This window comes from Anolis carolinensis, unplaced genomic scaffold, assembly GCF_035594765.1.
Source record: "Anolis carolinensis isolate JA03-04 unplaced genomic scaffold, rAnoCar3.1.pri scaffold_7, whole genome shotgun sequence".
Lineage (NCBI taxonomy): Eukaryota > Metazoa > Chordata > Lepidosauria > Squamata > Dactyloidae > Anolis > Anolis carolinensis.
The window spans coordinates 12121424-12133719 of NW_026943818.1; the positions used below are offsets into that span (position 1 = coordinate 12121424).

The following is a 12296-nucleotide window of genomic DNA, read 5'->3' on the forward strand; positions in this document are numbered from 1 at the left end:
ATAGTTTTTTAGCTGTGTCTATCATAGAATCATAGATGTGTTGTCGAAAGCTTTCATAGCCGGGATCACTGCGTTGTATGTTTTCCGGGCTGTCTGGTCATGTTCCAGAAGCATTCTCTCCTGACGTTTTGCCCACATCTATGGCAGGCATCCTCTGAGGTTGTGAGGTTATGTTGTTGTTGTTGTTATTATTATTATTGTATTTATACCCTATTTTACTTACCATTCAGTATCCATTGAGTGAGTTTGTATAGCAAATAACAAAATGTAATGTTAATATAGTAGAGTCTCACTTATTCAACACTCGCTTATCCAAGGTTATGGATTATCCAACGCATTTTTGTAGTCAATGTTTTCAATACATCATGATATTTTGGTGCTAAATTCGTAAATACAGTAATTACTACATAGCATTACTGCTTATTGAACTACTTTTTATGTCAAATTTGTTGTCTAACATGATGTTTTGGTGCTTAATTTGTAAAATCATAACCTAATTTGGTGTTTAATCGGCTTTTCCTTAATCCCTCCTTATTATCCAACATATTCGCTTATCCAACATTCTGCCGGCCTGTTTATGTTGGATAAGTGAGACTCTACTGTATGTAATATAGTAATAAAATAATAATAGAATCAAATAGTAATAATAAGCAAGGAAGGTTTATATATCTATAGAAGGTGGAGGGAATAACTTGTCAGTTAGAGGCCAGTGTAAATGTTGCAATTAATCACCTTGATTAGCATTAAATGACCTTCCAAGCTTCATGTCCTGGCCTGGGGGAATCCTTTGTTCAGAGTCGTTAGCTGCCCCTGATTGATTCATGTCAGGAATTCTTTTTTCAGAGGGTTGCTCCTTATTTCCTGTTCTGATTTACTATGTTGCTTAAACAAAAAGTAGTTATGGATATTCTTTCTTAAGATTTTCTTGACTAGATGTGTTTCAAGAGGATTGACCATTGACTGAAAAAGTTTGAGAGGATCAAGGCAGGACCATATTTTTTTTAATGGAAGATCGGACATGAAAGTCCGATCTTCCAAAGTCCGCGCTCCATTTTCAACCCATTGCACCACATTAGTTTGCCGGTCTTGTTTTCGGTTTGAGAAATTATTCACAAAGGCGATCTTGGTACGACGTCATCCATGGAGACGATCTGTTTTGAAGGGTTCATCTTCAAGGTTGGCGTTCCATGGAAGCGAAAACTCAGTTGGCATCTTCTGTTGAGAAGCCAGGGTGTTTGATCAGCCCAGAGTGGGCTTCAAACCACGTCTCTCCCTTCTTCCTTGGCTCGACTTCAAATCTATTGCAACTAGCAATTAGCCCAATCATATCTCAGTCGCTTCCCCTTCAGCCATGAAATTACAAAATGCAAGTTCTCGAAGAAGTAGGTCACAAAGCCGGGGAGAGAAGGCGGCATATAGTTAGCCATCTATATGTGAACATTAGACTTCTGGGAAGCTGATGGCAGTCCTGGCTTGTTCAGTAGACTCTCCTCTACAGTTCCATTTGGCGGGAAGCCTTAGGATTGAACGGTTGTGTTGTTAAAGTACGAAGTATGGAACCCTGCACAGACGGGGAAGCCTTAGCATTGAACGGTTGTGTTGTTAAAGTGCGAAGTATGGAACCCTGCACAGACGGGGAAGCCTTAGTATTGAACGGTTGTGTTGTTAAAGTGCGAAGTATGGAACCCTGCGCAGACGGAGAAGCCTTAGCATTGAACGGTTGTGTTGTTAAAGTGCGAAGTATGGAACCCTGCGCAGACGGAGAAGCCTTAGCATTGAACGGTTGTGTTGTTAAAGTGCGAAGTATGGAACCCTGCGCAGACGGAGAAGCCTTAGCATTGAACGGTTGTGTTGTTAAAGTGCGAAGTATGGAACCCTGTGCAGACGGAGAAGCCTTAGCATTGAACGGTTGTGTTGTTAAAGTGCGAAGTATGGAACCCTGCACAGACGGGGAAGCCTTAGCATTGAACGGTTGTGTTGTTAAAGTGCGAAGTATGGAACCCTGTGCAGACGGAGAAGCCTTAGTATTGAACGGTTGTGTTGTTAAAGTGCGAAGTATGGAACCCTGCACAGACGGGGAAGCCTTAGTATTGAACGGTTGTGTTGTTAAAGTGCGAAGTATGGAACCCTGCACAGACGGGGAAGCCTTAGTATTGAACGGTTGTGTTGTTAAAGTGCGAAGTATGGAACCCTGTGCAGACGGAGAAGCCTTAGCATTGAACGGTTGTGTTGTTAAAGTGCGAAGTATGGAACCATGCACAGACGGGGAAGCCTTAGCATTGAACGGTTGTGTTGTTAAAGTGCGAAGTATGGAACCATGCACAGACGGGGAAGCCTTAGCATTGAACGGTTGTGTTGTTAAAGTACGAAGTATGGAACCCTGCACAGACGAGGAAGCCTTAGCATTGAACGGTTGTGTTGTTAAAGTGTGAAGTATGGAACCCTGCGCAGACGGGGAAGCCTTAGTATTGAACGGTTGTGTTGTTAAAGTACGAAGTATGGAACCCTGCGCAGACGAGGAAGCCTTAGCATTGAACGGTTGTGTTGTTAAAGTGCGAAGTATGGAACGCTGTGCAGACGGGGAAGCCTTAGCATTGGACGGTTGTGTTGTGAGAAGCTGGTTGCGGAAACCGAGTGTCGACTTCTTCCGTGACGGCTTCAGCAAACTTGTTCATCTTTGGCAGAAATGTATCCAATTGTCTGGTGATTATGTGGGAAAGTGAATAATGGTCGTTAAAGAGCACATTCTAAGGATGCTTTCTGTGTTTGATTTATTAAAATATTCCCATCCAAACCCAAGTCACGAAGGCGGAGGCATTACTTTACATTCAACCCAAGTACATGGCAAACATTCAATGCCATTACACATATAAACACACACTTGGCAATTTAGCATTTTCCAGCTTCCAGCTTCATGAGAGTGTGCTCAATTTTCGCCACAGGGGGAGATATAGCTTCACTGTCCACTTGTGACACCGAGTCCTTGATGGTATTATTTCCTCATTCCTTTCTGTGTGATTTTATGGTGTTGTAAATTAGTTAAATTAGCCTCCCCACATAAAGCAGCTGTCTTTCGGGCTGCTTAGGTCAACCGCAAGCTAGGCTATTAATGGTTGGGGCTTTAACCCGACCTGTGCTTCGATCTCATGTATAGTGATTTATTACAGCTGGCTGCTAACCAGCTGAACCAGAGGCCGGCCTTATTTGTAGTGATCATGAGTTGTGTCCAGAAAAGCAACCTGTTCGCCTCCTGATCTCACTACTTTTCCCTCTTTTCTTTCCAGCGGAACCTGCTGATCTCTTGAAGGTATTAGATTTCCACAATTTGCCCGACGGCATCTCCAAAACAACAGGTTTTTGCACAAGCCGGAGGTCTTCCAAAGGAGCCGATGTGGCGTACCGAGTCACAAAAGACGCCCAGCTGAGTGCCCCGACCAAACAGCTCTACCCTGGTAAGCTTTGCTTTATATTCCAAGTCAGGGGATGGGATATGGAGTCCATTGTCCTATGTGAACTCAATGTATGGTTCCGTATCACAGGGCAAAACTACTACGTGCAGGCTCTTGTTGGGACACAGAGGGAAGGGGGGCGGGGCCTCCTTCCAAGAGCCTGAGACAGGGCTGAGCCTCTATACTTCTCCTGAGAGGACTTTTAGGACTAAAGGGTGGGGCTAGGGGCGGGGGAGGGGCCTCTAACCAAGAGTGAGAGACAGGGCTGAGAATCTATACCTCTCCTGAGGTGCTTGTTGGTACACAGAGGGCGGAGCTAGGGAAGAGGGCGTAGCCTATTTCCAAGAGCCTGAGACAGGGCTGAGCCTCTATATTTCTCCTGAGAGGCCTTTTAGGACTAAAGGGTGGGGCTAGGGAAGGGGGCGGGGCCTCCTTCTAAGAGCCTGAGACAGGGCTGAGCCTCTATACCGCTCCTGAGAGGCCTTTTAGGACTAAAGGGCGGGGCTGGGGTGGGGGCGGAGCTTACTTCCAAGAGCCTGAGACAGGGCTGAGCCTCTATATCTCTCCTGAGAGGCCTTTTAGGAGTAAAGGGCGGGGCTAGGGAAGGGGGCGGGGCCTCCTTCTAAGAGCCTGAGACAGGGCTGAGCCTCTATACCGCTCCTGAGAGGCCTTTTAGGACTAAAGGGCGGGGCTGGGGTGGGGGCGGAGCTTACTTCCAAGAGCCTGAGACAGGGCTGAGCCTCTATATTTCTCCTGAGAGGCCTTTTAGGAGTAAAGGGCGGGGCTAGGGAAGGGGGCGGGGCCTCCTTCTAAGAGCCTGAGACAGGGCTGAGCCTCTATACCGCTCCTGAGAGGCCTTTTAGGACTAAAGGGCGGGGCTGGGGTGGGGGCGGAGCTTACTTCCAAGAGCCTGAGACAGGGCTGAGCCTCTATATCTCTCCTGAGAGGCCTTTTAGGAGTAAAGGGCGGGGCTAGGGAAGGGGGCGGGGCCTCCTTCTAAGAGCCTGAGACAGGGCTGAGCCTCTATACCGCTCCTGAGAGGCCTTTTAGGACTAAAGGGCGGGGCTGGGGTGGGGGCGGAGCTTACTTCCAAGAGCCTGAGACAGGGCTGAGCCTCTATACCTCTCCTGAGAGGCCTTTTAGGAGTAAAGGGCGGGGCTAGGGAAGGGGGCGGGGCCTCCTTCTAAGAGCCTGAGACAGGGCTGAGCCTCTATACCGCTCCTGAGAGGCCTTTTAGGACTAAAGGGCGGGGCTGGGGTGGGGGCGGAGCTTACTTCCAAGAGCCTGAGACAGGGCTGAGCCTCTATACCTCTCCTGAGAGGCCTTTTAGGACTAAAGGGCAGGGCTAGGGGCGGGGCTTCTTCCCAAGAGCATGAGACAGGGCTGAGCCTCTATACCTCTCCTGAGATGACTTTTAGGAGTAAAGGGCGGGGCTAGGGAAGGGGGCGGGGCCTCCTTCTAAGAGCCTGAGACAGGGCTGAGCCTCTATACCGCTCCTGAGAGGCCTTTTAGGACTAAAGGGCGGGGCTGGGGTGGGGGCGGAGCTTACTTCCAAGAGCCTGAGACAGGGCTGAGCCTCTATACCTCTCCTGAGAGGCCTTTTAGGACTAAAGGGCAGGGCTAGGGGCGGGGCTTCTTCCCAAGAGCATGAGACAGGGCTGAGCCTCTATACCTCTCCTGAGATGACTTTTAGGACTAAAGGGCGGGGCTAGGGGCAGGGGCGGGGCCTCTTCCCAAGAGCGTGAGACAGGGCTGAGCCTCTATATTTTTCCTGAGAGGCCTTTTAGGACTAAAGGGCAGAGCTAGGGAAGGGGGCAGGGCCTCCTTACAAGAGCCTGAAACAGGGCTGAGCCTCTATACGTCTCTTGAGGCTCTTGTTGGTACACAGAGGGCGGAGCTAGGGAAGGGGGCGGGGCCTCCTTCCAAGAGCTTGAGACAGGGCTGAGCCTCTATACCTCTCCTGAGGCGTTTGTTAGAACACGGGGGCGGGGTATAGAGGTCCAGCCCCGTCAGGCACTTGGGAAGAGGCCCCGCCCCCTCCTCTAGCCCCGCCCTTTAGTCCTAAAAGGCCTCTCAGGAGAGGTATAGATGCTCAGCCCTGTCTCATAGCTCATAACTCTGCCCATCCCAGTCCTGGCTGCCCATTTGTGGCCCTGACCACCTCCTCCTCGCAGACCTGCATCTTGGACTAGGGGCGAGGCTCAGCCCCGCCCTCTTGAGCAGGAGCCACGCCCACCCCCTAAGCCACGCCCCCTACTGGGACCCAACGGTTTTTATGGGCAGAAATTAGCCAAAATGACATATGGAGAAGAGGATTCGATTGTCCCTTGGACTCCTCTTCCTCTGGTTCTATATTTTGGAGCCAAACCCAGGCGAGGAGGAGAAGTTCGGGTGATGACCTCCATCTCAAATGAAGCCTTGTGTACAAAACCGCCGGGCATAATTGAGACCTTGAACGTCTCTCTTGGATCTCTGCTAAGCCCTTGCTTCTCTTTTAATAATATGCTGCCTCTAAATAACTAGATGTCGCTTTGGCTTTCCCAACAAGCCGGGGAAGAGGCCGAGCGGGATCGAGATAAGAGAAGTAATTGCAGATGGAAATGGGTCTTTGGGGATTTGACAATAAAAGGGTGTCGAGAGGGCTATATTTGGGGGTAATTAGAAGCCTTTTGTTATCCCAAAGTGGTAGTTATGGGGTCTTTGTTTTGGACTTGTTCAGCCACTGCCAACATGGCACAACATTAACGGAGAAAGTGCTTTGCTTCTGAAGATATATAACTGTCCTACAAGAGACAGCAAAGAACAAAAGAGATAGTTTTGACACCTAAAAAGCAGGCACTGCAGTCCCCTTTTTTTTCTTCATTTTTATTATTAGATTTTCACAACAAATAAATCCCAGGAGGGTACAGATGCCTACACAGAATTCAGTGTATACATTAGTTCTTTTTCAATATAGTATGACCCCCCTGTTGGGGTGCAGTCTGATGATGAAGGGGGATTTGGGTTTATGCAGACTGACCAAGGAAATGTTGAAGGCTCCGGGCTGTGGCGCAGGCTGGAGAGCAAGCCAGTTGCAACCAGCTGCAATGAATCACTCTAACCAGGAGGTCATGAGTTCGAGGCCCGCTCGGAGCCTATGTTTGTCTTGTCTTTGTTCTATGTTAAAAAGCATTGAATGTTTGCCTATATGTGTAATGTGATCTGCCCTGAGTCCCCTTCGAGGTGAGAAGGGCTGAATATAAATGCTGTAAATAAATAAATAAATAAATAATTGTTAGAGAGGCTGCAGGCTAGCAGTGAAGCAGAAGTTTGTGATAAACAGACTAGTAATGAAGCAGAAGTCAGTGATAAGGGTGACCTTTCACAGGATTCAGAACATCAACAAGTCCCAGGTGGCTCTGGCAGTGAGTCAGAGGAGTCTTCCTTAGATAGGGATACAAGGTTAAGAGTTCATCGTTCCAGACGTTCTCTTAGGATAGCTGGTAAACGTGTGGGAACTCAAGGACAAAGGAATGCTTTCTTAGCCTGTAAGCATGGTTAAATGAGAGAAAAACAGAGAAAGATTTCAGATGAAGCAACGTTGCTTTTGAAAGCTAAGTTCCTGCCTTGTCTATGCTCAAGAAAAAGGATTCTTGCTTTTGTTCATGCCTAGATCCTGTGTTTTGGATTGTATTTTGGACTTCATACTGCTTTGTTTTCAGGACTGATTTGATATATTACTTTGAACTATATTCTACAGATTGCCTTTGCATTTGGATTATTGCTTTATTTACTGCTTTTTATTCAGACTTTGCTATCTTTTATTAATAAACTGTAAAAACCAAGTCTGCTGTGTTGGAGTGTGTGTTAAGAGCAAGGTGTACCACAGCTGAGGTGCAACACCCCCATATCGATGAAGGAATACATAGTAGAGATGATCTAGGAAATTTGTAGAAAGGACAGCAGACGTAGGACAATATGGTATTTCAGACAGCATAGGCCTAAAGGTCTATAGGCCATAACCAGTGGTTCAAATTATACCTTTAGAAAGGCCCACAAGCATTGAAATAGAGGAGCCCATATTCGAAGCGGTATTAGCCTGTGATGACATTGTCAACTCTTTGGTGGGAATTCATAGTTCTCTTCTTTTCCTCTCTTCTCCGGATACAGCATCTCCATTTCCAGAAGATTTCTCAATCTTAACCACTGTAAAAGCAAAGAAAGGAAGCCAGTCTTTTCTGCTCTCCATTTACAATGAGCAAGGCATCCAGCAGATTGGCATGGAGATGGGCAGGTCTCCTGTATTCTTGTATGAGGACCACACAGGGAAGCCCGGTCCTGAAGATTACCCTTTGTTCCGGGGCATCAACCTATCAGATGGCAAGTGAGTATCCTCCACCCCTATTATTATTATTATTATTATTATTATTATTTTTATTATTATTATTATCAACACAACGACGTTGTATGGCACAGCAAACAAGATAGATATGCTGGATTTCGTTTCGCAAAACCACAAGTCGAACACTTCCCAAGTGTCTAGGACTGTGTGATGTATTTTCTGATGATGCAAGGAAACCGACGAAACCAGTGATCATATCCTCAGCTGCTGTAAGAAAATTGCACAGACAGACTACAAACAGAGGCACAACTATGTGGCCCAAATGATTCATTGGAGCTTATGCCTCAAGTACCACCTCCCAGCAGCAAAGAACTGGTGGGATCACAAACCTGCAAAAGTATTGGAAAATGAGCACGCAAAGATACTGTGGGACTCCCGCAGCCAGACTGACAAAGTTCTGGAACACAACACACCAGTTCTTTTCCACAGTTGTGGAAAAGAACAAGGTTTGGATCATTGATGTCGCCATCCCAGGTGACAGTCGCATAGATGAAAAACAACAGGAAAAACTCAGCCGCTATCAGGATCTCAAGATTGAACTTCAAAGACTCTGGCAGAAACCAGTACAGGTGGTCCCGGTGGTGATGGGCACACTGGGTGCTGTGCCAAAAGATCTCAGCCGGCATTTGGAAACAATAGACATTGACAAAATCACCATCTGCCAACTGCAAAAGGCCACCCTACTGGGATCTGCACACATCATCAGAAAATACATTATTATTATTATTATTATTATTATTATTATTATTATTATTATTATTATTATTGTATGACACAGCAAACAAGATAGACATGCTGGATTTCCTTTCACAAAATCATCACAAGTCGAACACTTTCCAAATATCTAGGATTGTGTGATTATTATTATTATTATTATTGACACAACGACATTGTATGACACAGCAAACAAGATAGACATGCTGGATTTCCTTTCACAAAATCATCACAAGTCGAACACTTTCCAAATATCTAGGATTGTGTGATTATTATTATTATTATTATTGACACAACGACATTGTATGACACAGCAAACAAGATAGACATGCTGGATTTCGCTTCACAAAACCACAAGTCGAACACTTCCCAAGTGTCTAGGACTGTGTGATGTATTTTCGGATGATGCGCTCAGATCCCGCAGGGTGGCCTTTTGCAGTTGGCAGATCGTGATTTTGTCAATGTCTATTGTTTCCAAATGCCGGCTGAGATCTTTTGATGTGCCCATCACCACCGGGACCACCTGTACTGGTTTCTGCCAGAGTCTTTGCAGTTCAATCTTGAGGTCCTGATAGCGGCTGAGTTTTTCCTGTTGTTTTTCATCTATGCGACTGTTACCTGGGATGGCGACATCAATGATCCAAACCTTTTTCTTTTCCACAACTGTGATGTCTGGTGTGTTGTGTTCCAGAACTTTGTCAGTCTGGATTCAGAAGTCCCACAGTATCTTTGCGTGCTCATTTTCCAATAGTTTTGCAGGTTTGTGATCCCACCAGTTCTTTGCTGCTGGGAGGTGGTACTTGAGGCATAAGTTCCAATGAATCATTTGGGCCACATAGTTGTGCCTCTGTTTGTAGTCTGTCTGTGCAATTTTCTTACAGCAGCTGAGGACATGATCAATGGTTTCGTCAGCTTCCTTGCAGTCTGCATTTTGGGTCATCAGCTGATTTTTCGATCTTGGCCTGAATGGCCTTTGTCCTGATTTCTTGCTCCTGGGCTGCAAGGATCAGGCCTTCTGTCTCCTTCTTCAGGGTCCCATTCGTGAGCCAGAGCCAGGTCTTCTCCTTATCAGCTTTTCCTTCAATTTTGTCAAGGAACTTTCCATGCAATGTTTTGTTGTGCCAGCTGTCAGCTCTAGTTTGTAGTGTGGCTTTCTTGTACTGGTTTTTTGTCTGCTATGCTTTGAGGATTATTATTATTATTATTATTATTATTATTATTATTATTATTATTGTATGACACAGCAAGCAAGATAGATATGCTGGATTTCGTTTCACAAAATCATCACAAGTCGAACACTTCCCAAGTGTCTAGGATTGTGTGATTATTATTATTATTATTATTATTATTATTATTATTATTAGATTAATTTCAATTACTTGTAGTTATCTTACAACTCACATATGTGCAGGGGAGACGTTTCTGAACAGAAGCAAAAGACTGTGGGTAATATAATGAACTCTATTGAAATGTTCATCTTCTAGAACTTACCATGACCTGGAGAACCTAGAAAATTCCTGGAGAACTACCATCTCTAGCTATTTGTTAAGTCTTCCAAGTCAAGCCTATGGTAACTTCCAACAGAATCATAGCATAGAAGAAGCTAGAAGGTTTCTAAAGAGATATCCCATCTAGATATAAGAGATGTCCTTCAAGGTGATTCTATGATCAATTCCAACAGAAACATACCATAGAATCATCTAGAAAAATGGAAGGAACTGGTTCTTCTCTCCCATACTTTGGAAAGATGGACTTCAGGAATGCTTAGACTCTTTATGAGATCTTCTTAACTTCTCAGGTGGCACCGGATAGCCATCAGCGTCCACCAGAAGAACGTCACCTTGATTTTGGATTGTAAAAAGAAAATCACCAAGTTCTTGGACCGGAGTGACCATCCCATCATCGATGTCAATGGCATCATTGTCTTTGGAACAAGGATCTTGGATGAAGAAGTCTTTGAGGTAAGAGGAAAAGAGTCGCTGGAAATCCTGAAATAGGGATTCTCTTCTCCTTTTCTTTCTCCTTCTCTGTGTGTCCTAGTGTCCATGTGACCACTAGGAAGAGGTTCCATAAGTCAACTGTCCAGTTCGGTAACCTTCTTATTCTGGTACTTGAGGCATAAGTTCCAATGAATCATTTGGGCCACATAGTTGTGCCTCTGTTTGTAGTCTGTCTGTGCAATTTTCTTACAGCAGCTGAGGATATGATCAATTTATTATTATTATTATTATTATTATTATTATTATTATTATTACAGTTTTATTATATTTATTTATTACAGTTTTATTATATTTATTTAGTCAGTTTTATTATATTTATTTATTCAGTTCATTATATTTATTTATTCAGTTTTATATTTATTTATTGTATGGTTACAAGTGTTTTATTTAATATTTGTATAGAATGTAACCAGGTCTTTTCGAGCCTGGTTGATATGGCCTAAGGGCTAATCAATAAAATGTTCTTCTTCTATTATTATTTATTTATTTATTTATTTATTTATTTATTTATTTATTTATTTATTTATTTATTATCATCCCATAGTGAACCATGGTGATTGTGTTGGACCACTATGATACTTTGTTTTTCTGTGCAAAACAACCATTAATGAATTTTTCACCGAAAAAGGTCCTAATTACGAATTTTCCGATTTCCAGAGATTTTCTTACAGTAGGAAGAGCAATACTAAAACCAGTGCAGAATTATATTATACTAGCTGTGCCCGGCCATGCGTTGCTGTGGCGTTGTCTGGTGGTGTTGGTGAGAAATTGTTGAGGTAGTGGTGGTATTGAATGTCTATTGTATGGTTATATGCACACTGAAGTGTATTATATGGCAGTGTGGACTCAAGATAATCCAGTTCAAAGCAGATAATATAAGATTCTAAATGGGTTATATAGCTGTATGGAAGGGTCTTGAGTCTACACTGCCATATAATCCAGTTAAAATCTGATAATCTGTGGAAGAGGCCTAAGTGAGGCCTAACTGTGCCTGTCCCCTGGGCTGAGTAGGTTGCTAGGGGACCAAGTGGGTGGAGCTTAGCCTTCAAACTGGCAACAGTTGGATAAAAACTATTATTCCTCTCCCTGTAATTAGGACTTTATTTTTCTTTTCTTTTTGTTGTATCAACCTAGAGCCGTGAATGATGGGTTGTGTTGTCAAATTTTGAGGTTGGGGGGCCTGTAGTTTTGTTGTTTTGTGGGTCGCCCTGATGCCATCACTCTTTTATATATATAGATCTTTTCCTTCTCGTTGAATTCTTACATAGATGAGACCTGGCTGAAATTTTGTGGGAATGAGAAGCACGTTTCCTTAGTTGTAAAGCTTCCAATGGAGACACTGTCTGTTTCTGTTTTTAGCAGCGGACGTGAGATGACTTGAATCAACCGGGAGCTTAACTTTTGGGACTCTTTGCAGATAGAATCTCTCCTGCATTAAGGGTTTTTAGCTTTTAAGGGGGTTCCTATCACGTCCGCCGAAGGCCCTGTCAACAACGGAAGGCTGATAGCAACTCGAGAGGGGCTTAACCTTGGTCCCGATAAGAAACATCCCTGTAATGGAGTATCGTGAAATCTCCAACTTTCCACTAATGGCCTGCTGGGGAGTCTCGAAAGATTCCTCCGACCTCAGAGCGGAAAACAACTCCTGCTCATTAAAATTCAATTAACTTCAGCTCCACGTTGTAGGGAGAAACGAGGAGCGGGATATATTTTGACTGAGTGCCAGGCTCTGTCCTTTGCATGTAATTTCCG

The 12296-nt window shown here is 44.5% G+C and overlaps 1 protein-coding gene across 2 annotated transcripts in view; it reads left to right on the forward strand.

Annotated features, from left to right (window-relative positions):
- Positions 1-12296, forward strand: part of col5a1 (collagen type V alpha 1 chain) — a 180029-nt gene that overhangs the window by 27904 nt on the left and 139829 nt on the right. For both annotated transcript variants that reach the window (XM_062960419.1, XM_062960418.1), the window contains exons 2-4: positions 3285-3452; positions 7599-7812; positions 10343-10505. In XM_062960419.1, coding sequence (XP_062816489.1) covers positions 3285-3452; positions 7599-7812; positions 10343-10505 — 545 coding nt within the window. The remainder of the gene's footprint in view (positions 1-3284; positions 3453-7598; positions 7813-10342; positions 10506-12296) is intronic.